At 32.9% G+C, this 27887-nt stretch overlaps 1 protein-coding gene across 2 annotated transcripts in view; it reads right to left on the bottom strand.

Annotated features, from left to right (window-relative positions):
• Positions 1-27887, bottom strand: part of LOC139525461 (fibroblast growth factor receptor 4-like) — a 225506-nt gene that overhangs the window by 183126 nt on the left and 14493 nt on the right. For both annotated transcript variants that reach the window (XR_011664899.1, XM_071320811.1), the window contains exons 2-3: positions 24904-25085; positions 10107-10347 (exon numbers count right to left, since the gene is read on the bottom strand). Coding sequence is in view for 1 of the 2 variants with exons in the window: in XM_071320811.1 (XP_071176912.1) it covers positions 10107-10347; positions 24904-25085 (423 nt within the window). In the remaining variant the exon portion in view is untranslated. The remainder of the gene's footprint in view (positions 1-10106; positions 10348-24903; positions 25086-27887) is intronic.

The raw sequence follows: 27887 nt of genomic DNA, 5'->3' as shown, positions 1-27887 counted from the left end.
CATTCTTTAGTGGTTATAAACCTTGTGTTAAAATTTAATTGATTTCTATTTACTTTTACAAAAGTTATTATCCGGAAACTATCTGTCTTCGGCGACGCTGACGACGACGACGACGTGATAGCAATATACGACCTTTTGACCTTTTTTTTTTTTTTTTTTTTTTTTTTGCAGTCGTTTTAAAACATATAGATTTATAAACATGACCCAGTATTTTTCAAGGAGAACCAAATATCTGTCAGAAGTATACTGTTCATTACATTTTTTTTTAATTTGTTTATCAATGTTGGTCAGCGTTGTTATTCGAAATAGAATTTTACTTGCAAAATTTACGATTTTCAATCATATTTTTAAAAGGCATGGCACAGCAATGTTTGGTGCAAAATAACTAGTTTGTGAATTTAAATCCTTTTACGTATACTAGTCAACAAAAGAAACGATACACTAACGAAAATCAAAACCTGTCGGAAAGTAATTAAATTCCGTGTAAACGATCATAGGGTGCAAATTATTTTTGCGGAAAGTTGGATAAAAAATCAACACAAAATTTTCTAAGTACTAAATAAATTTTCAAATTTGTTAAAAAAATATTCAATATGCTAATAAAGTTATGTTCATTTTGTAAATAATGGGTTGAAATATTGTTTTTTCTTTAATTTTTGGTAAAATCTCAAAAAAAGCAAAAAAAAAATAAAATGTTTACGTCTCAAATCAACGTTTTAGATATGAAAACAACGCACTGTAAATTTGGAACCTTTCGGATTAGTTTTAAGATTGTTACTGTTTTTTGAATTTCTCATACACATACTGTCTATAGTAAATCAATTGATAATTGATAACGATTGTCCATGAAAAAAGAGTAATATTGACCTAAAATAATTAATTCTGTATACGTTTAAACGATTTCTTGTGGGCCGAACTTTGCTTTACAAATAAACGAAGAAAATGTATGATTTTTAAAAAAGAATTGATGGCAAACATTGTCTTTACCATTTAATGAGAGGTTGGCATCATTAGTTGGAACTTACATTTTTGAAATTGTCGTTTTATGTAAATTAAAAAAAAATCGCCAAATGACGTCATGAAAGCAAAAAAAAGTTTTTTTTTAAACGGATTTATACTTCAATGGTCATTAAGTATTACTACCTTCAATATTAGTCGTATAAACGGAAAAATTCATCTTTAATTCGAAAAAAGTCGTGTATCGTTTCTTTTGTTGTCTAGTATATATACATTTGTAATGCGGACTATGCTATACATAAAAGTCAAATAGTCCATTTGCCAATTACTGATTTGATTCTGTTATTACACATTTTTTTAACAAATTACTTCCCTTTGACAATCGTAGACTGGTTCCATACCGGACACAAATGGCGTTTGCCAATGCAAAGCATGGTGAATTGAAAGTGATGTATCGGCGGTTTAACTAATTTTTAATGAATAACAATTTCTTATGTTAAAAGTATTTAGCTTAACAACACATTTATGTAATTAAAAGATTTGAAAACCTTAACGATTGCTCACATTACGCACAGATAAATTTGCTCTTTCTGCTAGCTCTCCATTGTAAATTAAAAATTAATGTCCCTCATAAGGGAGACAATTCAAAAGGGATATCTAATTTCAGGGTCAATTGACGGGAATTGGCAAAAAGCCTATTAGTTTCGACAATTTTCCAATTTTTACCCCGTGAGTAATCCATATACATGAAAAAGAAGCCCCACAGAAACAATCAAGATCCATCGTCAAAAGTAACTTTCCAGATAACGAAAAAAATATTCAGAAATGAAATTTTCAACCTCTTACATTGATCCTTACGATGAAATACATGTAACATGAAATTTGGAGTTACTAAGGGAGCTTATATTTAAATTAATAACACTGTCTGCCACACAACATTTCGGGGACTCTCCCTCTGGTATTTTTCGTCCCTCTTTTATAGCTGACTATGCGGGGGCTTTTCTAATTAATGGGGGCATTATGATGACCTATAGTTGTTAATTTCTGTGCCATTTAGTCTCTTGGCAATCAAAAAAACTGTGTAATAACAGAATCAAATCATTAATTGGCAAATGGACTATTTGACTAGTCCGCATTGCAAATATATATATACTAGTCAACAAAAGGAACGATACACGACTTTTTTCGAATTAAAGATGAAGTTTTCCGTATATACGACTAATATTGAAGGTAGTAATACTTAATTACCATGGAAGTATAAATCCGTTTAAAAAAAAACTTTTTTTTGCTTTCATGACGTCATTTGGCGATTTTTTTTTATTATTTTTTTAATTTACATAAAACGACAATTTCAAAAACGTAAGTTCCAACTAATGATGCCAGCCTCTCATTAAATGGTAGAGACAATGTTTGCCATCAATTCTTTTTTAAAAATCATACAGTTTCTTCGTTTATTTGTAAAGCAAAGTTCGTATACAGAATTAATTATTTTAGGTCAATGTTACTCTTTTGTCATGGACAATCGTTACTATTCAATAATAGTAAATTATTTTTTACTCACAGTTTGTTTCAATCTTTACCTAAATGCAAAACTTGGATGCATGTTTTTTTCTTATTAGTTGTTAGTGGCTTTGAACTAGCTGTCAGTAACTGCGAGTACTCTCAGGTCAGTACTTAGTGTCTTTTTGTTGTTGGGATATACAAGTACCAGCCCACGTCCACTCTATTTTTTTGTTAGATGTATTTATATTTGTATCCATCTGATGAGTTGCCTTTTACAACTGATTTTCATAGTTCGTTCGTAGGTTGTTCTGTTACACCCCTGTCCCAGGTTAGAGGGAGGGTTGGGATCCCGCTAACATGTTTACACCCGCCACATTATGTATATATGTGTCCGTCCCAAGTCAGGAGGAGCCTTTATTTCTTGGTGTCGTTTGTTAATGTGTTACATGTTCGTTTTTCGTTCGTTTGTTTGTACATAAATTAGGCCGTTAGTTTTCACGTTTGGAATGTTTTACGTTTATCATTTCGGGGCCTTTTATAGCTGATTGTTGAAGGCCGCACAGTGGCCTATAGTTGTTAATTTCTGTGTCATTTGGTCTCTTGTGAAAAGTTGTTTCATTGGCAAGCATACCACTTTTTTTTCATATATTAACCGTGCAGACTGACGAACAAACGTGTTCGTAGTAAACGTTTTATTCACTCCCACAAACTCAGTTTTTCATATCAAAGTTTATATATGACTGCTGTAAAAAATTTGGAACAATTGATGTAAAGTTATGTTAAACACCTACAATGAAATGCTTTAAACTGCATTTTCCATATCTGTTAGATACATATTCATGTAAAAATGTCAAGTTCTGAAAATCGATGCCAAAAATAACTCTATCATGACAAATATAAGCTAGCGTAATATGGCACTTAGGTGTTATAGAAAGCTGACTATTTTATTTAAAAGGTAATTAGGCTTTTTAAAACTGAGTACTGACTATAAAGTGGCACCTTGCTAAAGTTCTTCAGTAGGACATGAACTCGAGGAATATATCATAAAAATTTTCCTTCGATATTTCATTAACTAAAACTTTCATTATTTAACTTACATTATGCCATGCGTATTTCTTACGACGAACAGAACTAGTTCATTCGTTTATCTCTTAGTTTCATCTTTTCCTCAGAATGAACTTCCATTAAACTAATAAAATTATATCTGTCCAATTGCAGACGATAGCAGGCGTTATTTTTTTTTTCTGATATAGTTTTCAATCGAATTGCCTTGATAACATGACTTCGACATCTGTTTCCATTTGTTTGCGGGCCACTATCAATTATGACTGTATTCGGTAATTTCCGATAAAAAATTCCGAAGTTTACACTACTTTTTAATTAACTTATTTCAATCAGTTTAAAATATTGTATACTGCCTTAACGATATCATGACTTTAATAACTGTTTAAATTTGTTTGCTGGGCATTACCAAATATAGATTCGGTAATTTCCGCTAAAAAAACGAAGTTTGACGAATCATCTCATCATACATCATCACCATCACTGATTATCACCTTCATCAACAAAAAACCTATAATGTTTGACCACTTCATATAATGTTGTGACCACTTCATATAATGTTTTGACCACTTCATATAATGTTGTGACCACTGCATATAATGTGTGGACCAATGCGTATAATGTTGTGAGCACTTCATATAATGTTGTGAGCACTGCATATAATGTTGTGAGCACTGCATATAATGTTGTGAGCACTGCATATAATGTTGTGAGCACTGTATATAATGTTGTGAGCACTGCATATAATGCGGATCATTAACATAAGGCAGTAATGGCGTTCCATACGAATGACTATTGGCAGTCTGTTGAGTAAATTTTGTTATATGTCTAGTCTAGAATTCGCACAAAAGTCTGCTACATTATAAAGATCCATTCAGTGTCAACTATTTCTTTTAAACTTTTTCTAAAATTTGGATTCACGTTTAATAAATATAATTAAGACTCAAATATAAGAATTTAAGTTAAATTGGCAATAAGAATTTGAATTTGTGCATTTAAAAAACCAGAAAACCGGATTGGCTATTCATGGGTTATGCTTTCGATAGACGTTGGACGATTCACACAAAACAAATTGATATTCAATGGCTCAGAGTGAATACCAGTTTATATGTATGTGAAACAATGGAATGGTACATAGATTTCCAGGTGTACACAAAAACATGCGACACAATACACTTAACTTAAATTTGAACGGTGGGTAAGGTTGTCCTGCGAGAAAACGTTCTGTGCTGGTGATTTGGTTCTGACCGGTGCTGATGATCATCGAAAATATGTAAACAAAGACGAAAATTATGATTTTTGACTTTTTTTCTCATAAAGAATAGAAGGGAACAGTTGAGATTTTTTCTTTTTTTTTTCTTTTGGGTTCATAGGCAAACCATTAAAAATGCTCATTTTCAGAAAATCTATTATAACTGAAAAAATTAAACAAAAATGCTCATGGATTCCTTTTTCTATACCCAAATCCACACGACAAACCCGCGCAAATTATCAAAATTTTACATTTTCTTAGGTTATTCATGTGGTGGGTCCTGTCATTGTGCTGGTGGGTCCTGATACGGTGCTGGTGATGTTGGATAAAACGTTGTTCATATTTGAAACAAATGTTACAAAATCGATAAGATTAGACAGATAATTGTATTCAATCGGATCTGTGACTCATATTTTTACTTTTGTGCATCCATTTGGCGGTTAAAAAAGCATTTTCAAATAATCGTAACTTATATTACATAAAGGCCAACATCTTCCGTCCAATATCAGATGAAAATATATCTAATTAGAATAAGTTTTTTTTAGATATTAAATGCCCTTGAATTGATGATTCTCTACATCACATGTTAACTAAACAATTTTAAAAGGTGCTTAAAGTAAAGCGACATTTATAACGACAATAAAGGTTTGATTGGTTTATTTCAGTTAAATATTCGAGGTTAGACAATTTAACTACTGGTACCTCTAATTTCTTCCTGTATAAATACACTGTCTCCAATAAATTTCGAATAGATAAAAAAACGACCTTGACTTGCTTTTCAAATATGACTGATAAAAAAAAAATAGAATGAAACAAGATGTGAACAATTGTACTTCAAAGTATGAACCTCAACAACGAGCAAAACCCATAGCGAATACTAGCTATAAAAATGTACACGATTAAAAAATGAATACCTTCGGCCCAATTTTAATACAACTTTGAACAAAATACAAATATGACAGAAAGCAACCATCGACAACCACTTGTTTTGGTCATTCTTGACAGGGGTTAACATATAAAAAAAAAGAAGATGTGGAATGATTGCCAATGAGACAACTCTCAACAAAAGACCAAATGACACAGAAATTAACTACTTTAGGCGCACTACGGCATTCACTAATGAACAAAGTCCATACCGCATACTCATTGACATGTATGTTGTCGCTCCACGCACCCCTCCCCACCACCACCCAACCAACCCCTCCCCCTTTCCTCCTTTATTGGTATTATGGTGTAACAACACAACAATTAAGCACATAAAATATTAACTTAAAGACACAAATTATTGAACAAAAAATACTGGAAGCTACTGAGAGCTAGTTCTGTAGTAGTTCAAATCCTGATTTTCAACTAATAGATAAACCATGTTCGCTTAGATAAAAATCTCAATCGTACCGATCAAAAATTTCGCAAAACTTCAGTTCACATTTTAATGTTTGATAAAGCAGAACTTTAAAAGTGTGCAGTGAATCTGGTGCTCACAACAGTTATTGCCATAATAATATATACATCAGACATTATAAAGGCATTTGGAAGATACCAAAAAGTATTTTACAGTTCAATTTATAGTGATCATGAAAGGATGGAGATTTCATGGAAGTTAACATAGGATAAAAAGAAATTGATATATTTTGGCGAAAGACTTTTTTGCGCCTGTCCCAAGTTAGGAGCCTCTGGATTTTGTTAGTCTTGTATTATTTTTAATTTTAATTTTGATTTCTTGTGTATAATTTGGAGTTTAGTATGACGTTCATTATCACTGAACTAGTATATTTGTTTAGGGGCCAGCTGAAGGACGCCTTGGGTGCGGGAATTTCTCGCTGCATTGAAGACCTATTGGTGACCTGCTGTTGTCTGTTCTATGGTCGGGTTGTTGTCTCTTTGACACATTTCCCATTTCCATTCTCAGTATTTGTCGTTTGATCATGTATTTCATACAACGTGTTTCTCGTTTCACATTTTTCTATAGATAAGACCGTTGGTTTTCCTGTTTGAATGGTTTTACACTAGTAATTTTTTAGGCCCCTTATTGCTTGCTGTTCGGTTTGAACCATGGCTCCGTGTTGAGGGCCGGACCTTGATCTATATTGGTTTACTTAAATGAATTATTACTTGGATGGAGAGAGTTGTCTTATACCACATCTTCCTATATCTATTTAAACCTTCTTTGCATTAAATTCTAAAACTTCGTAAATGGTTAAATCCTCAACAAAATTTCAAAAACTTTGTTGGCACGAATAAACGTTTAAATCAAATTTTCGTGGCCTTTGATCCACTTTTTAGCTTCCACACTGACGAGCCATGTAAGCTGTCGGTATCCTGTTGAACCTATCGCACGTAAACTTTCACATTCCCATCTTCTTTTCTAAAATTGTTTATATTCTACCCGATTCATACGTCACAGGATTATTATCCTAGGTACCGGTGTTACCAGTGTATTGAACATTATCTAAAAACTCCACAATACTATATTCATTGTGTGTGTCAATTTGTTTAGGCAAAAGAAAACTGAAAAAAAAATATACATGAAAAGAAAAATATTGATCTTAATTTTAATCTCAAAACCCCCGCCACCCTGGTCAATTTTTTTGGTTTTTTTTTTTTGGGGGGGGGGGGGTGTCTAAAGTGCAATTATTTTATCGCCGAGACAGTTGAGTACGCATTTTACTTTCAAAGCGTGTTTGTGTTGCTTATTTTGTCCTGAAAATGCATCAATAAAAACAAATGTTTGATATATATGGCTTTAGAATCGAGTTGTTTTATAATAAGTATGTATAAAGGCTACCTACATGTTACATTGTAATATAATAATACTAAGCAAATCACAGTTATGTATAAAAAAATACGTAAATGTGATTAAAAAAATGGTTCAAGTGCAATACCTTAGTAATGAGTCATTACTACAGAGACGGTGTGTTTGAGACAAAAACTTAAAAGGGTCCTAATATTACCAATATCTAAATAAAGTGTATTTCTAAGTCTGGTATCCCCCCCTTCACTCATTTTTCACTCATTTTCAATTAAAATTAAGGCATATTTTATTTTTATTCATGAAATATATTTATATTTAGAAAAGAAGGAGACATCGTTCACTCCCTCTCCCTTAATTCTTTATCAAATATCCTTGACGACAGACTTTATTTTGGAGTTATAAATTGCAAAACTCAAAAAATCTTATTTCTGTTAGTCTTATCTATGTTATATCGTCTTCATTCTCTGAAAAATACTAGTCTGCCCTTCCATAAAATAGTAAGAAAAAAATTCAAGAGTTCTATCGAACTTTGGATGGGAAAAAAACAGGCAACCGTTCAGACAAAAATTATATGTTGAAAAAATATTAAAGATACAGCAAGTGGTGTTTAATAGCTAAAAGATACATTTATATTTTAAAGTAAAACTTTTAAATCTTCGGGACACTCCCTTCCACTCTTTTGTTTTTATGGTAAAATTATCATCTACAGTAAGAAAATCGTTCTTGAACATCTGCATCTTATAATTTTTTTATCAACAATTTAGAGTTTCAAAACTTTTCCATTTCCAAGCTTAGAAACTTTCACTGTAACCTCCCTCTCCCCCATCCCCCCCCCCCCCCCCCCCCCAAAAAAAACAGTTCAGACTCACCTGATTGTTTGTTCCGGATTCTTACAAAACATGTTTAATCCCTACGCATTTTAGCGCCAAGCCCACGTCAGGAGCCACTGACCTTTGTTAGTCTTGTAAGTTTTTTTGGTTTTTTTAGTTCATTTATATGTTCATTGAAGTAGATAACATTTTGTTTTAGGGCCGGCTGTAGCCCGCCCATTGGTGGCTGTCAGCTGTTATCTGCTCTTTAGTCAGGTTGTTGTCTCTGACACATTCCCCGTTTCCATTATCAATTTTATTGACAAATATTCCACATCATCTTTTTTTATATAGGTATTGCATATTTTACACCGTATTTTGGTGATAATGCAAAAGGATCGTTATCCCGAAAATCGTAAACATATTTTCTTATCTTAAAAGGAGACAAGAGGGGTTCCATTAAAAGCTAGACCAATAAAGAAGATTACAGTTAATTTAAAATATTGATAGTTGACAACAGCATTTTAAATAATCTTAAATGAGAGAAACAAAAAACAGTTAAATAAAAAATTATGGGTATTATTTTTGGTAATAACAATGAACAGACTCACAACAATGTCATTTTTAAGAAAACAGATCACAGCCAATAAGTCAATTACAGTTAAGCATCAATGATCTTGAGTATTTGCCATTTTTAACTAAAATATAAAGGCACAGAACCAGGACCCACCATCACAGTATCAGGACCGTTTTTCTAATCACCAGTACATGGTCAGGAATTTCGTTTTGCGAACTTGCACGACTTTTGCAATAAAAAATTGTTGTAATATTCTTTGCATGGTACTTATGACGTATCAGTGAAAAATAAGCGTTCTGATACAATGTAAACAAACCCACCAGCACAGAATCAGGACCCACCAGCACCTGTCAGGACCGAATCACCAGCACAGAACGTTCTCTCGCAGGACAACCTTACCCACCGTGCAAATTTGTAAGTAGTCAGAACTTTGTACACAGGTAGATGTTATAGATTTTGTCAGCAGACATTATGGTCCTGTAAAGCGCCGAAAATGTGGATAAAATAAAGAAAAAGGAGTTTTACTCTGTAGGTTGTTTTTACCTACCTGAAGCTATTTACTTGTATGGTTGAAGAGAAATATTGATTTTGAATAATTAAGGGGAGAAAACTTATATAAAGGGTGACCGAAACGACTTAAACGGGTTGAAGTTGTACCATGCCAGGAATACATTTTTTGCAGAAATATTTGATCTTTAACTATTGATACAGTTTCTTTGGAATAAAGATAACAAGTTAACTTTTTTAAGTTCAAAATCAAAAATATGACCATAAAAGCGTCATGGACGTACCAAATTCAAACAGTGTATTTTGTGAATGTATCCTTTGATCATTTACAAAAAGTTTACCTTTTAATAGGTGATTTTGGCTAGCCTATTCTTATTACGTTCTTTTTGAGTAATATAACTTTTCGTGCATGCGATCATACTTACACATTATTTGCTTAAAAGATTAAATTTCATCGTTCCTAATAAAACTGGAAAAGCGCAGTATGTGCATCAAATTTTGCAAGTATCATTTTGTGTGATGTGAGAATTTTGAGGCATATCATTGGAAGATCGAAAAACGGAAACATTTTTGTAGAGATTGAGTAAGCTCATTCTGATGTGGAAGTTGGTTGTTCTAACTAAAAAAAAAATTCGGAAGTAATTAACTGATGTTTTCCATTTAGGTCGGCTGAGTCGGTTCACTTACCGTCTACTTTCAGAAGAAGTGTACTTTCTATTTTCTTTCCGCCATAGAATGTATAACAGTTATATCCAGCCTCGTCTTCATACGATATATGTTTGATAGTCAAGTAAAATACATCAACTGTGTCGTCCCCCGACGACGAGCCTTGCCTGGCCTCATATTTATTAGAATCTTCCGGTGTAGGGTTATACATACTAGTGATATGTTTAATATTTCCTGGTCCTTTCATCCTTTCCCAATAGGTCTACAATATTAAGAATTTTGTGTTATACATTTGTATGTAGCGCACCGTCCTCTCTAAACACCTAGAACACTACATAAATTTATACATATAACTCACATCATAATACTCAGGTGTCGTGTAAAAAACTTTAGTCAAGTTAAACCCTTATTAAAAGATATGCATGTTACAAACCTTATCCATTTTCCCATACTTCTTTCAGTGTTCTGATAAAAAATGATGAAATTTGAAATTTCGTCAGTTTAAGGGTAACCATTTTAAGAAGAAATAGGCCTGACAATTATCTGCGTCAATAGTTTATTCGTTTTCGGATTCTATTTTTTTTCTCTATAATTTTTGTATCCGTTTAATACGTTGCTCATTTATGTCAAATGATGAACATATATTGATTATGGCGCAAACAGTCCTGTTGACTTCGGCTGTATGTAAAAGGCATTCATCATTATAAAAGATAAGTTTGATTGATTATCCTGCAACCTGGATAAAACTTAAGTTCATTTTTCTTTATTTTTATATGTATATTGACATATTAAACATAAGTTGCTTCATTCTCCGTATTTGGTCCGAGACCACAATTGTCGTCCCTTGAATTTTCGTTGTATACGAATATAGTCCCTAGTGTTGACAGTGGGTTACTTGCCACTAATTTTTATACCCCTTCCAAATTTATTTCTCCATGTTTGATGCCTCAAATTGCAAGTAGGGGGTTGAAATTACACTGTAAAAATATTTTGGTCCAGAATTTTAAAGGAAAGTAGTGATTTGGTCCAGGTGAAAAAGGTTGAAAATTAGCACTTCGGAAGCTTTCAAGACGCCCTAAACATAAAATTGTCCATATTTTGAGTTAGAGTCGATGAAGTTTTCTATAATTTTGGTACAATTTGTCCCAAAAGTACGGAAGCCCATAGGGGACCCAGTATTCATTATATTTGAAGTTTGTTTGAAATTGACAAATAAGTTATCCAGTATTTTACGCATAACGCGTGTTGGTTGGTATTTATTTCTGATTGATGCACCAGATTAAATGTGACATTTTCTGGAGGGTTCTATAGGAAACTGGTTGGTTCTACAGAAAACTATAAATGCAAGTTATGTGAACAATTTTGATCAACTATTATATCAATTCGAAAAACGTTGTGCGAAACCCGGTATAAGGCTGTGTTCACAATATGTTATCAAAGGTAATAGATTCATCTCACCATGACACCATCATCGTGTGGATGGCCATATACGGGATGTCGGCTATGGTTGACACGAGATTGCGGTTTTGAAGCGAAGAAAAACGATAATGAAGGTTCAGGCATCAAAATTTCGATTTTGAGAATTGTCAGTACCAAGTAATGTAATACACGGAAGGAACCGAACCATAGTCTATTTCCAGCTTGCAGAAGCAGAAGTTTTAGTTTGTATGTTTTCTCAAAAACCTCTTCCTACTTATCCATGTTGCAGAATTTGAGGCTTCATATGCGAGTTTCAGGATAAAAAAAACTACTTTTGACGATTTTCTTCATATTATTTATAATTCGAATTATATGCAAATCTATTCATTTTTTTTGAATAAATGCCTATACCCTTGAGATGCAAAATCTTACACCCCGATCGAAACATTGTATTTTGATGAAAATTGAGTTTTAAGACCAATAAATTTGAACTAAGAAGCAGGTATTTGGTCATTTCTATGCAATTCAAACTGGGAAAACGCCAAATCGTGTTACAGTATAAAGATGATCCATACAAGAAATCTATGAAAGCTTGTTTTATATTTTAAGCGTCCTCAAATCCTATTGTCATAACTTTAAGGCACCTTTATGACCATATTAAACCTAACTTAATCGATGACAGTGAAATATAGGGGATGTTTTCAACCACTAGACTTATCAAACTTAAAAGTGTTGGCCGATTATGTACTAAAAGCTAAAAAAAATTGTAAAAGTTTTCTGAATCATTAGAAAGAATTAAGAAAAAAATACTGTTGAATAAGGTAAAGGTGAACTCATGACTTATTTGAAACATTTTTGTTGGTACAGACAAATATCTGTAATAAAAATAATTTAAAGATAGGAAAGCACTGTGCAAGATAAGAATACGTGCATACCCCTAAAAATAGAGACGGGTCGATATGCAAAAAATTATATACATTTTAGATAAATCAAAGATTATGTAAGAAAAAGAACGATAATATTTAAAAAAAAATGCACCTTTATTAAGTTGAAGATGAAGCACATTTTATATGTGATTGTCTCCAGACCTTTATACGAGATTGCGGTTTTGAAGCGAAGAAAAACGATAATGAAGGTTCAGGCATCAAAATTTCGATTTTGAGAATTGTCAGTACCAAGTAATGTAATACACGGAAGGAACCGAACCATAGTCTATTTCCAGCTTGCAGAAGCAGAAGTTTTAGTTTGTATGTTTTCTCAAAAACCTCTTCCTACTTGTCCATGTTGCAGAATTTGAGGCTTCATATGCGAGTTTCAGGATAAAAAAAACTACTTTTGACGATTTTCTTCATATTATTTATAATTCGAATTATATGCAAATCTATTCATTTTTTTTGAATAAATGCCTATACCCTTGAGATGCAAAATCTTACACCCCGATCGAAACATTGTATTTTGATGAAAATTGAGTTTTAAGACCAATAAATTTGAACTAAGAAGCAGGTATTTGGTCATTTCTATGCAATTCAAACTGGGAAAACGCCAAATCGTGTTACAGTATAAAGATGATCCATACAAGAAATCTATGAAAGCTTGTTTTATATTTTAAGCGTCCTCAAATCCTATTGTCATAACTTTAAGGCACCTTTATGACCATATTAAACCTAACTTAATCGATGACAGTGAAATATAGGGGATGTTTTCAACCACTAGACTTATCAAACTTAAAAGTGTTGGCCGATTATGTACTAAAAGCTAAAAAAATTGTAAAAGTTTTCTGAATCATTAGAAAGAATTAAGAAAAAAATACTGTTGAATAAGGTAAAGGTGAACTCATGACTTATTTGAAACATTTTTTTTGGTACAGACAAATATCTGTAATAAAAATAATTTAAAGATAGGAAAGCACTGTGCAAGATAAGAATACGTGCATACCCCTAAAAATAGAGACGGGTCGATATGCAAAAAATTATATACATTTTAGATAAATCAAAGATTATGTAAGAAAAAGAACGATAATATTTAAAAAAAAATGCACCTTTATTAAGTTGAAGATGAAGCACATTTTATATGTGATTGTCTCCAGACCTTTATACGAGATTGCGGTTTTGAAGCGAAGAAAAACGATAATGAAGGTTCAGGCATCAAAATTTCGATTTTGAGAATTGTCAGTACCAAGTAATGTAATACACGGAAGGAACCGAACCATAGTCTATTTCCAGCTTGCAGAAGCAGAAGTTTTAGTTTGTATGTTTTCTCAAAAACCTCTTCCTACTTATCCATGTTGCAGAATTTGAGGCTTCATATGCGAGTTTCAGGATAAAAAAAACTACTTTTGACGATTTTCTTCATATTATTTATAATTCGAATTATATGCAAATCTATTCATTTTTTTTGAATAAATGCCTATACCCTTGAGATGCAAAATCTTACACCCCGATCGAAACATTGTATTTTGATGAAAATTGAGTTTTAAGACCAATAAATTTGAACTAAGAAGCAGGTATTTGGTCATTTCTATGCAATTCAAACTGGGAAAACGCCAAATCGTGTTACAGTATAAAGATGATCCATACAAGAAATCTATGAAAGCTTGTTTTATATTTTAAGCGTCCTCAAATCCTATTGTCATAACTTTAAGGCACCTTTATGACCATATTAAACCTAACTTAATCGATGACAGTGAAATATAGGGGATGTTTTCCACCACTAGACTTATCAAACTTAAAAGTGTTGGCCGATTATGTACTAAAAGCTAAAAAAATTGTAAAAGTTTGCTGAATCATTAGAAAGAATTAAGAAAAAAATACTGTTGAATAAGGTAAAGGTGAACTCATGACTTATTTGAAACATTTTTTTTGGTACAGACAAATATCTGTAATAAAAATAATTTAAAGATAGGAAAGCACTGTGCAAGATAAGAATACGTGCATACCCCTAAAAATAGAGACGGGTCGATATGCAAAAAATTATATACATTTTAGATAAATCAAAGATTATGTAAGAAAAAGAACGATAATATTTAAAAAAAAATGCACCTTTATTAAGTTGAAGATGAAGCACATTTTATATGTGATTGTCTCCAGACCTTTATAATCTCTTGAGAAAAGAATTTTATGATAACATTTTGATAAGTTGTAAAAAAAAATGAATAGTTAAGCACAAGTGCCAAATCTTATTGGCTTTTTATTCAAGAAAACCTAGAGGTATAAAAAAGTATTGCAAATTATATTAATAAATGTTCTACTTCTACTTCTATTTTGTATTGACCACCTTCAACACGGTGAAGTTTATGTCACTTGTACTACGCATTGCTTTGTTGAGACATATATACAGTGAAAAATGAACAGTTTTATAAATATAAACAAACAAAAATTCATAAAAACATTTTTACATAGTGGAAGTGCATATTCTATTTTATTTATCTTTAATATTAAGATAAAACTATTTAAACCTGATGAATTTACTGACTGTAGGTGTAGTGGTTGAGACGGCTGGTTTAAAAGACTCTATATAGTCGCTCATTACAATACTCAGAGGAAGGCTGTTCTAGTTTTTAATTGTTCGCGGAAAATATGATTGTTGACGTATTTGTGTTCTTCAGGATGGAATTTGATATGAAGAGTGTGTGCATGTTCCGGGTCCGTCTGAGTGATTGTATTAGTTTGTCTGCTTTTGTGATTGCGATAAGATGGTATGTGATTTTGTAAAACATGATACGGCGTAAATCTGTTATTCTGTGGGCGAGGCCTCTCAATTTTAAGTGATCTATCATGTCACTAACACTTGAGGTGTTTCTGTGTTGGTTAGTGACAAACCTAGCAGCCCTTCTTAGCACCTTTTTTTAGATTGTTATGTAAGGTAATGTAAGGGTCCCATACTGAACATGCATATCCTAGTGATGTTCTGACTAAAGATTTATATGTCTGTTTCTTAAGTGAGGTGGAACTGATGTTAAGATTCCTTCTAACAAAACCTAATGTGTTGTTAGCCTTATTACAGATGTATTGTAGATGTGACTGTGCCATTTTAAGTCTGATTGAATTGTCACGCCTAGGTATTTTGACTTATCAACATGTTCAAGACCGTGTAGAGTGTAATTGTATGCGAATGGATTGTTATTTCGACTGATGGACATGACATAACACTTATCAGGATGAAATAAAATTGAGAAAGGAAATGGGGAATGTGTCAAAGCGACAACAACCCGACCATAGAGCAGACAACAGCCGAAGACCACCAATGGGTCTTCAATGTAGCGAGAATTCCCGCACCCGTAGGTGTCCTTCAGCTGGCCCCTAAACATATGTATACTAGTACAGTGATAATGGACGTCATACTAAACTCCGAATTATACACAAGAAACTAAAATTAAAAATCATACAAGACGAACAAAGTCCAGAGGCTCTTGACTTGGGACAGGCGCAAAATTGCGGCGGGGTTAAACATGTTTATCAGATCTCAACCCTCACCCTATACCTCTAGCCAATGTAGAAAAGTAAACGCATGACAATACGCACATTAAAATTCAGTTCAAGAGAAGTCCGAGTCCGATGTCAAAAGATGTAACAAAAGAAAATAAATAAAATGACAATAATACATAAATAACAACAGACTACTAGCAGTTAACTGACATGCCAGCTCCAGACCTCAATTAAACTGATTGAAAGATTATGTCTTCATCATATGAATATCAGGCACAATCCCTCCCGTTAGGGGTTTAGTATCATACTATCATAAAATATATAAGAAGAATATAACCCGTTTCATGCCAATAACTGTTTTTTTTTTTAAATAAATGTGTTTAGTTGCGATGCAAAGACCCTATAAGTGAATCAATATTAAACACAAAATATGCAGTTTTTAATGACCTGACAACAGTATCGTAACTATATCCCTTCTTAAGAAGTCTGTTTAAAGGTTTTGTAAGCTTTTGGGGTGAATACTGACATTTTTGTGCTTTGTAATGAATATTACCATAAAAGATTGGGTGTGAAATACCTGAACGTATAAGATGTCTGCATGTTGAGTTATATTTACGAATTATTTCCTTATACCGGTGATAAAATTTAGTAAATGTTTTGACTAGTTTGTGATATCGAAAACCCTGGTGTAACAATTTTTCAGTAATACATAAATTTCTCTCGCTAAAATCTAATACGTTGTTACATACACGAGCGAATCGTACAAGTTGAGATATATAACCACCATAAGATGGTGACAAGTGAACGTCACCATCTAAAAATGGATAATTAACGATAGGAAATGAGAAAAATCATCTCTTTTATCATAAATTTTTGTATTAAGCTTCCCGTTAATGATATAGATATCAAGATCGAGTAAAGGGCAGTTGTCATTGTTAGTATTAGCTTTATTTAAAGTAAGTTCAACAGGATAAATTTCTTTAGTATACATACTGAAGTCGTCATTATTGAGAGCCAACATATCATCCAAAAATCTAAAAGTATGGTTAAATTTTTGAATCAAATGTTGTTTCGACGGGTCTTTGTTAATTTTGTCATAAATTGTAACTTATAACAATACAAAAACAGGTCCGCAATAAGTGGTGCACAGTTAGTCCCCACTTGAATTCCAATAACTTGACGATATACGGAATCTTCAAAGCGAACAAAAATGTTATCAAGTAAAAATTCAAGCGCATATATAGTATCAAAGCATGTCCAATTAACATAGTTCTTTTGTTTATTGCTACTAAAAAATGACCTAAAAGAGAAATAAAAGTTAACGTGTCTGTGTCTCTATATATCTCGCCTCAAAAGATAATGAAATTTAGTTAAGTTTTAATTTGCTAATGACAATATCAATATTAGTGCCAATGTGAACTATATTCAGAGATCTTATTACAATATCGGTACGATAACCCTTACTTATAAGTTTAAAGGTTCGATGAGTTTACAAGGATCATATAGTGATTTCCTCGCTTTAAGTACAATATTATAAACTTCAAGATTATAAAAAAAAAACGGTTTTTTTTCTAAAGTGAACATTGATTGGTTAAATATTTCTCAGTCATGTCCTGTGTTTGAATTTGTTTGTTAGCTTTTTGGTCATGAATGAAATCTCTAATATTTAATTAACTGTGCATTTGTATTCAGATATCGCAGATCTAATTTATTCGATCATTGTTTAATCATACGTTTTTTGATTGAGTTAAGTCTGCCAATTGATATTTTATCGTATGTTTTTCTTTGTTGTGATGTTATGCTATTGTTTCAGAAAAAGGGAGAAGGTTTGGATCCATTAAAACGTTTAATCCCGCTGCAAATGTTTGCACCTGTCCTAAGTCAGGAATCTGATGTACAGTAGTTGTCGTTTGTTTATGTAATATATACGTGTTTCTCGTTTCTCGTTTTGTTTATATAGATTAGACCGTTGGTTTTCCCGTTTGAATGGTTTTACACTAGTAATTTTGGGGCCCTTTATAGCTTGTTGTTCGGTGTGAGCCAAGGCTCCGTGTTGAAGGCCGTACTTTAACCTATAATGGTTTACTTTTTAAATTGTTATTTGTATGGAGAGTTGTCTCATTGGCACTCACACCACATCTTCCTATATCTATTTAAAATGTTGTATTCGAATATCAACTATCTTCATTAATGAATTAAAAAAAGAGTCCAAAATTGAAAGATTTTTTGTCAGCTTTTTCCCGTTTTACCTATTTCAAACAGTAGGTATGGAGTGAGTCGTGGATGATATTACGACACTCATTCCAATTAATAATTGACGGGGGATGATATTTAGGTCCTTTACTGAGGAATGATTTTAACTCTCGGTCGCGAACGATGTTAAGGTCTCCTGTTATGACATGGGAAATGGGGCCATACATGTAGGTGTATTCGGAATTACTGCAATTACACGACATAGGTGTATTTTCAATGATGTTTATATCTTTACACAATTGGCTATAATTAAACACATATTTCCGGGTAGATTTCTTGTAAATATAACAAATAAGAGGGAGTTCAGTATTATCAAAATATCCAGGAATTTGGTCTTTAACAGAATGGTCGTTAAAAATACCGGCAGTATTTACAAAATCAAAACCTTTATTGACATACTTTGTTTTAATAAAATGTTTTTTTATGATCTTCAGGGCGGTCAATTTTTGGAAACAATTTAGAATAACAATATGCCATTATAATTTAAACAATTTCATATTTAGGACTGTAATATGAAATTGTGTTGCAATCCTTTAAAATTTTATTTAATTTATTTATAGGTTTATTAAGAACAAAGCTTGGTTAACAGATAATGTCTGCCGTGGTTTTTTTGAAATAGAAATTAGTTCCGAAATATTTGTATGGTTGGTCCGAAATTTTCTCTGATTGCGATTTTTTCTGCGTCCATGAGAACGAGTTTTACGAACAGTTTTAGAAACTATATCCAAAATGTTAACAGAATCGGTTCTTGATATATTGCCAATTCCCATGATATTATCATTAAGACCGAGAGGGTAGACTGTCTGTAATTTTTTAATCCAATTTAATTCAATTATTTTCCGTGATCGTACAAACTGTGAATGAGATTCACCAGGCTGCTTATTTACTACTTTTAAAGGTTGAACTGTTAAATATTTATTAGGATGACCGTGCTTCTTAAGATGTTGATAAATGATACTTTTGAATTTATTTGGTCTTTTAAAACGATACAGGTGTTCATGCGTGCGTTTAGATAAATATCGCCCAGTTTCACCTACGTACTGAATACCGCATTCCGGTTTGTTTCATGTGAGTAAATAAATAATACTGTTTGTTTTTCAAGTAATATCAGTTTCAAAATTTAAAGAAAATGTGCGACCATTAAACGTGGACCTTACCGTATTGTTGGTGGAAAGACGGGGACATCTAAGTCATTTTTGGCATGACACTTATCGATAGAAGGGTAACCACGATTTGTATTGTTAAAAATGTTAGCGATGGTAGTATTTTTAGATAAGTGATTTTGAAGATTGGGACGTGTAGATACCCTTTTTCCATGTATGTTCCCAAATGCCTAGTGTCTTTAGATCTTTTATTCAACCGCTGTTAGGTTGTATTACCAGATAAGCAATGGTGTTGTCTGCAAATAGTCGTATGGTGGAATTTAACCCAACTGGTATAGCATTAATATAAAAAGAAACAGATTTGGGCCGCCCAGAACAGATACTTGAGGCACTCAATACTTCAAATTGACATAGCCTGGAGTCTCCTCCTCTGAGATAACTGCTTTTGTACGACATGATAAAAATCCCTGTATCCATGCATTTGTTTTCCCCTGTATCCAATAGTATTTTAGTTTGTTGGTCAATATTGTCAACATCGGGATGTATACGATGTGAACGATGTAAACAGAAAGGTACAGACTTTATATATATAAATATAATATTAACACGATGTTGACACGATATTGTCAACATCGCAATGTATACGAGGTGAACGATGTAAATAGAACACGATATTGTCAACATCGCGATGTATACGATGTGAACGATGTAAACAGAAAAGTATAAACTCTATATATACAATATAAACACGATGTTGACACAATATTGTCAACATCGCGATGTATACGATGTGAACGATGTAAACAGAAAGGTATAGACTTTACATATATATATATACAATATAAACACGATGTTGACACAATATTGTCAACATCGCGATGTATACGATGTGAACGATGTAAACAGAAAAGTATAGACTTTACATATATATATATACAATATAAACACGATGTTGACACGATATTGTCAACATCGCGATGTATACGATGTGAACGATGTAAACAGAAAGGTATAGACTTTATATATATATATGTATATATACAATATAAACACGATGTTGACACGATATTGTCAACATCGCGATGTATACGATGTGAACGATGTAAACAGAAAGGTATAGACTCTATATATACACAATGTTGATACAATATTGTCAACATCGCGATGTATACGATGTGAACGATGTAAACAGAAAGGTATAGACTATATATATACAATATAAATACGATGTTGACACAATATGACACAATATTGTCAACATCGCGATGCATACGATGTGAACGATGTAAACAGAAAAGTATAGACTTTATATCTATATATACAATATAAACACGATGTTGACACGTTATTGTCAACATCGCGATGCATACGATGTGAACGATGTAAACAGAAAGCTATAGACTCTATATATATACAATATAAACACGATATTGTCAACATCTCAATGTATACGATGTGAACGATGTAAACAGAAAGGTATAGAACATATTGATAGGATACAATGTAAACACAATAACGACACTATAAAGTTGACATTGCGATGTTGACAATATCGACAAAACATCGTGCACTGGACCAAAATGACACAGACATTAACAACTATAGGTCACCGTACGGCCTTCAACAATGAGTAAAGTCAGTTATAAAGGGCCCGGATATGACAATGTAAAGCAATTCAAACGAGAAAACTAGCGGCCTTATTTATATATAAAAAAAACCGAACGAAAAACAAATATGTAACATATAAACAAACGACAACCACTGAATTACAGGCTCCTGACTTGGGACAGGCACATACATAAATATTGTGGCGGGGTTAAACATGTTAGCGGGATCAAACCCCCCCCCCCCCCCCTTAACCTGGTTTTGTTTTGAATTCTAGCCAGAATTCATCAACAATAAGTGCATTAACCTTTTCCTGTATAGTATGATGTGGATTATTTATTTATTTTGTAACAGTTTACTTGCATTGATATCCAAAACGTCATTACATACATGTACACAACAAACGATTTGTGGTATATGAACAACGTTAAAGAGTGCCAGAGAAAAATGAAAACATAACAAAAGGAAAATTTACAATAGTAATTTGACTATTAAATGTTAGATTAAAAATCAACACAATGAGTACATTAAAGATAAGAAATAAATAAATACTTGTTCTAAGTATGTTGCAATTCAAGAGTTTTTCAAAGATGAAATCTCTTTCTTGATAAAGACCGAGCCCTATGGAACCCGCGTAGACTAGCACAGTCACGGACATTTTGGGAAATGTTGCAGCCACTAGATCCCTATCCAAGGTTCGGGCTTATACTAAAAAATTGCCTACCTACACCACTGAACATGATACATTTTAATCATTTATCTGGGTCTTAGTGAGATTGACAGAATAATATAGTTAATAGTGAGTCAATACTGCAGAAAATGAAAAAGAATAGAGAAAACTTCAAAAGTATGACAAAAAAATAAATACAGAATAACAAGGTGCTTAATTTAAGAAATAATTACTTCATGTCATGCTCTATGCTCATTTTAACATGGGTAGGCATTATATTTGTCGATATTTTACACTGAGCGTTAGCGAGGTGTAAAATGTTGTCAAATATAATGCCTATCCATGTTAAAATTAGCATAGAGCATGACATGAAGGAATTATTTCGATTCTAATAGGACAAATACAGTATTCTTATAGGTCGAAGCGTAAGAAAATACCGTAAAAATGTTCAGCTGTTCCCGTTTCCTCCCCGAGGAGTCTGTACATTACATTTCATATTTGATAAGATTAAAAAAATACGAGTAGGGTAAATATATGTTGTTCGATATAACATATATTATAAAAGTTTATGTAAGCTACTTGAATGTGTATATTGTATATAGGATAACGATGGAAACCACTTTAATATAAACAGTAAATTTGTGTGCATGTGTCAAACATATTTTGTGCTCATTAGAACACGGCTTTGTTTACAAAGCGTAATAAGGACGTCATATTAGAATATAAAAAAATAAAGACTTACGGGCTATCAATTATAGAACAGACAAAAATGACCTAAATATAAAGGAAAACAGAAATGAAGGATCCCCCTTCTAGCATGTCTAAATTCTTATTTATCTTTAAAACAAGAATGTGTGCCAAGTACACGGATGACCCACTCGCACTATCATTTTCCATGTTCAGTGGACCGTGAAATTGGGATCAAAACTCTTATTTGGCATTAAATAAGAAAGATCTCATCAAACATTGTAAGGAACATGTGTACTAAGTTTCAAGTTGATTGGACTTCAAGTTCATCAAAAATTACCTTGACCAAAAACTTTAACCTGAAGCAGGATGAACGGACGGACGGACGGACGGGCAGACGGACGGACAGACGAACGGATGTACAGACCAGAAAACATAATGCCCCTCTACTATCGTAGGTGGGGCATAAAAAATAAACATCATGCTGTACAGTGACCTTCATGTATAATTAAGTCTTTCCACTTTTCTGTGGAAAGACTTGTTGGTTTTTTTCTTCAGATTATTATTATTATTATTTTCTTCTTCCGCCACAAGAAAAATGTAATTGTAACTTGTAAACCATAAGTGATAGAGACCTTTATAATTGAGGTCCTTGGTCCAAAAAGAAGAAAATAAGGTCAAGGTCAAAAGTCAAGGTCATGTTCTAAAGTCTGATTTTGGCTTATTTTCATAATGTTAACTTAAATGTTAGTTGCGACATGTTCTAACACATACATTTTGGTTGAATGGGTGCGTAGACATTAAATGGGAGTTTTAGCCCCTCTTTTATTTAAAAGTATGCGTATACATTTTTTAGTAACATTATAACTCATTAACCATGTATAATAAAGATCTAGGCTCTTTTGATTTGATGTCCTAGGTTTATGACCTTGAAAGTGAGATCAAGTTCATAGGTAAATTTGACGCTCTAGATTTTGACCTATGCTTTCACTAACTATTATTATGCTTGATAAGGCTATGGGACCTGTGCATTAAGTTGCAAGCCGTATGACCTTGAAAACCGGAAGTAGTTTTTTTCATACTTTGTACAGGTGGCAGGTACCAATTTTGGTGTACCAGAACATGTGTCCCAATTTTGTTATAGTTAAGCATTGAGGTATATAATATTTTTTCATTGTTGAAGACCCTCCAGCGACTATCAAGATTAAGAACTGACATAAAAGCCCTGTCAATTGATAATTTGTTTTTTTTTTCTATTTATTGACTTTGTGTGCGATTAAGTCCCGTGCACGTTTACTCCATATTCCTTTATTTTATAATAAAAGATATAAACACGACTTAATGCAAGTTTAACCCATCAATGTGAAAGGTCATATGGCAATATATTGTTTTTTTTCAAATGATTTGATACTGAGAGATTGGTGGTCTCACTTTAATTTAACCCATGTCATCTTCTTAAAATATTTTCTCGCAGAATGTGTGGACATCAGGATATCGGTAGACATGCAACATTGCCACAACACAACCGTTCACACGGTCATCGTAGATCTAATTTCAAATATTCTTACAATTTAATGTACTTTTTTTAATTAGACAAAATGTGCTCGAGAATAAGAAAACTCGAGTTTAAAACAAAATTACTAAATTTACAAACGAAAATCAACACTTAGACTATAGTCATAAAGTAGGACAATAAATAAAACAAGAACTATCTTTAAAAAAAGATTTCCGACGTATTTAAATTTGGAGTATATCATTTCGATGCACAAAGATTCCATTTAAATAACGTTTTTTTCTGTTTGTGTTCAGTATTCTCGGTCCTCGTATCTTTCTGTTTACATTCACCAAAAAACCCGCGGAAATCTCACATGCGTAGACGCGTTCTAAAAGTCATGTACGTTCGTACAACAAAGTTTACATTAATAATTATATAATTGTCCCGAATAAACAGCTGTCACGGATGCAAAGAGCTATTGGAGAAACAATTATTTTAATAAAAATATAAATCTTTGTAAGATCTAGTTCAAATATTTATAGTTTTTCACTTGCTTTCCATCATGATATAATTAACGAGACGTTTTTTTTTCAAACACAACCAAATCACCCACCATGACAGCATTTTGTCCAATCACAGAAAGGATTTTCGAGCATGCGTATTCTGTTGCTATATTTAAGCGTCCTTAAGTTCAAAGGGCACAAACCGAAACTAATACCGACTACGTCGGAAAAAGACAAACCCGGGTACAGATAAGACGCATAACTACAAACAGTAGACCACCAACACTGAAAACTAAAAGTAAATTAGAGAACATTGATCACAAAAACACGAAGGGGCGACGTCAGAGAGTGAAAAGAACTTGTTTCCTGCCAGACACACGCTGTGAAAACAATTCAATATATTATGAAGTGGACAAATTTTGTTTCAACTTTTTTTTTGAAAATTTCCAACATGAGGCATTTGCATCATTTGTCTCGTTGTAGTTACGGCCCTGTAAAGTGACTCTTTTGAGGAGCAAACATAGTTATTTCAGCAAAAGGTCTACATGAACCTTATATAAAAAATAAAAAGCTTTCTAGATTGGAAATTTTGAAAGATGTTGTTAAGTGTTGGTATATCTATTGCAGTTGAAGGGAGCAAGAAATACTTAAAAGCTTACCTTAACCTCTTCTACAAAGCCAGAAGCAACACATTTTATTCGAATTTCCCCATCTATCTCAACAGTATATGGATTTTGATTCAGTGGTTCCATTATCAGAAGTCTCTCCACATCTTCAGACTCCCCTCCCCCATGTTCCAGACAATTAACTAGCATCAATATCCATAGTAATGTTAAATAGTCTGAAAATAAATAAATAAAATAGTCTTCAACGGCTGACACTTTATTCAATATCGAGATTAGTTGACGCGTTTCCTTTATGAAAAGTTTGGATTTAGTATCAAAACTTTAAAAGTTAACTAAAAAATATTTCGCATCCAGATTGTTCACAGAAGTTATGATTATATTCACTTTGTTCCAATATACATAAAATGTGTAAGTGCTAAAATGCCCAAGCTACGTTGAAGCCATGTGAACATAATTGCTGCACGATAAGCGTAGCCATTCAGTTGAGAATGTCAGCATCTAAATAGGAAGCTCGGCTTCTTGAACATTTTAAAACTTAGAAAATAGGACGGATATGACTTAATTGATTAGTGCTGACGCATGTGCATTATGATTGATTGGTGGGTTGTTTTCTTATTGTCTAATAGCAAACGCATTTCATGCATGGTCAGGAAACAAACAAATTAACAATTATTACAATATATAGGTTCCATAATAAGCCTAAAGGTTATTGGGATAAATTTTGGAGGGTTGGGCTGTCATTGGAAAATGTATTTTGATCTTGCAAAATGCAACCCATGAACCCCACAAAGTGTTGTTGCCATGATCTTTACCGTTCAAGTTGAACAACCAGCCTAGATGGAACGGACTAGAATCGCATCAAATGCATTCAACGAATTATTTTAACGAGCTCATCTTGTTGTTTTCGTTAAGTGAACTTGGACCAACATCTTCTCTTGAGAAAGGCTCAAAATCGTGAAAAATAAGAGTTTTCGAAGTTTTTAATGGCTGTCATTTATTTTATTTTAACTTTATTTCATCTGGAAGAACGTGGAAATGCCTGGTTTTCAATTTAAAAAAAATGCTTTCAGATATGCGCTGGATAAATAATTTCAATTATGGCTTTGGTTGACTACAAAGTTACATTGTAATAGATGCAAATTTAACATTTAAACACATCAATAATAAATTAAAAAGACAGGGACTTAAGACGGTTTTGTGAACGAATGCGATGGTATAGTCATTATTTGTATTAGAGCAACAAACTCGTCAAATTTGGTGAAATTTATTTTAAGACAACGTATTTAGTAGGACATCGTCTTTATTTGGAGTTCTTGGAAACATTTGAAGGCTTACTGTTGTTTTACTTGTTCTTATCTATTAGGGAGCTACATGTAGCATTTGATTTTTATCGTGATGAAATTTGAAAAAGGCAGGATGAGCAACTTGGCAAAAAAGGCAGGATGACACTTTATGTAAAAAAAAATCCAGAATAGACTAATTATAAAATTCTTCGATGAGTGCATCCGAATATGACCGCAGAGGTCAAAACCCTGAACAGTTGGGGCATATTTGGACACAACATCATGCTTGATACCGTCTGAATTTGGAGTGTTATCAATATTTTAACATAATATAGGTTTCTGACACAAAATACCTGTGGTCAAAATTCTTTAAAATCTTTTGCGCCATACTGTACATTTGAAGATTTTGTCTTGAACTATTCAATAAATTTAAAATTTGTGAAATATTTTTTGAAAAAAGATAAACATTTACCACTTAAAAAAATTGGCGACCCCCTCCCCCGTGGTGCAATTACCCCAAACTCAATCCCAGCCTTCCTTTTGTAGTATGGAACCTTGTGGTACAATTTCAGGGAGATCCATACACTTAAACACAAGTGATTGTCTGGAAACTAAAAAAATCTTGTTATGGTCCCTTTTTTGCCCCCGATTCCTGCACCTTTTTTGGCAATTTCCCCTAAACTCAATCACAGACTTTCCTTTGTAATAAGGAACGTTGTGGTGCAAGGTCGGAGAGATCCATACACTTACACACAAGTTATTGTCCCGAAACTATAAACATGCTTATTTGTGGCCCCTTTTTTGTCCCTTATTCATAAACTGTTAATACCATAACCCCCAAAATCAACCCCAACCTTCCTTTTGTGGTATTGACCTTCCTGTAAAATTTACTAGAGATCCATTCTCTTAAACTAATAAAAGTTATTGTCCGGAAACCAAATTTTTCGGACGACGACGCAGACGCAGACGACAACGACAACATCATAGCATTATACGAACTCAACAAAATGTATGCGGTCGTATAAAATAAGGCAAAACCGATTAGAGTGCAAAATTAAAAGGCAGGACAGAGATTACAACTATAAATGCAGGACAATATTTTCATCCTAGACCCCCCTCAAGAAAGTAAATGGTAGCTCACTCATTGCGTAAAATATTGCTACGAAAAAAGCGTATAATAATATGTAATTATTATACTAGAACACACCCGTGATATCGCAGGTCCGTGACTGAATTAAAGTATATAACTATGAGTTGAACCCGTCGACCTGGAACTTCTCAATTATTGGTAATATTAATTATTTGAAAAACAAAAGGTCCTGGAAGGGAGTACTTTTTTTATCAACAGCATTGTCCTATATTCACTGTGCGTAAACGGCTGTGGGTAACTTAAGTTACCCACAGCCCAAGATTGCGGACTCTAAACTCGTTGATATTTAATTCATACAAAATGTACTTTTTGCGACGTTTTTCATGCAGAATGTAAATATTTATAGGATTATTGAATAAAGAAATGACTAACAATTACCTTAAATTTGTTAATATAGAGTTCACTAAAGCGCAAGGTCAACTTTAAAAAATGCATAAGATGTCCGTAACTTTTTGATCGAAACTAAGCAGACTGTCCGTAACTTTATTTTTAGATGTGGGTAACTTTTGATTTAAAATTTTAAGAATTATAATTTCAACAATGAGAAGACAATTAACATCATATTTGTAACCTTCGCGTTTATA

This window comes from Mytilus edulis, chromosome 5 (genome assembly GCF_963676685.1).
Source record: "Mytilus edulis chromosome 5, xbMytEdul2.2, whole genome shotgun sequence".
Taxonomy (NCBI): Eukaryota; Metazoa; Mollusca; class Bivalvia; order Mytilida; family Mytilidae; genus Mytilus; species Mytilus edulis.
Note: the sequence above shows the minus strand (reverse complement) of the source record. Positions and strands in the feature narration are given on the sequence as shown.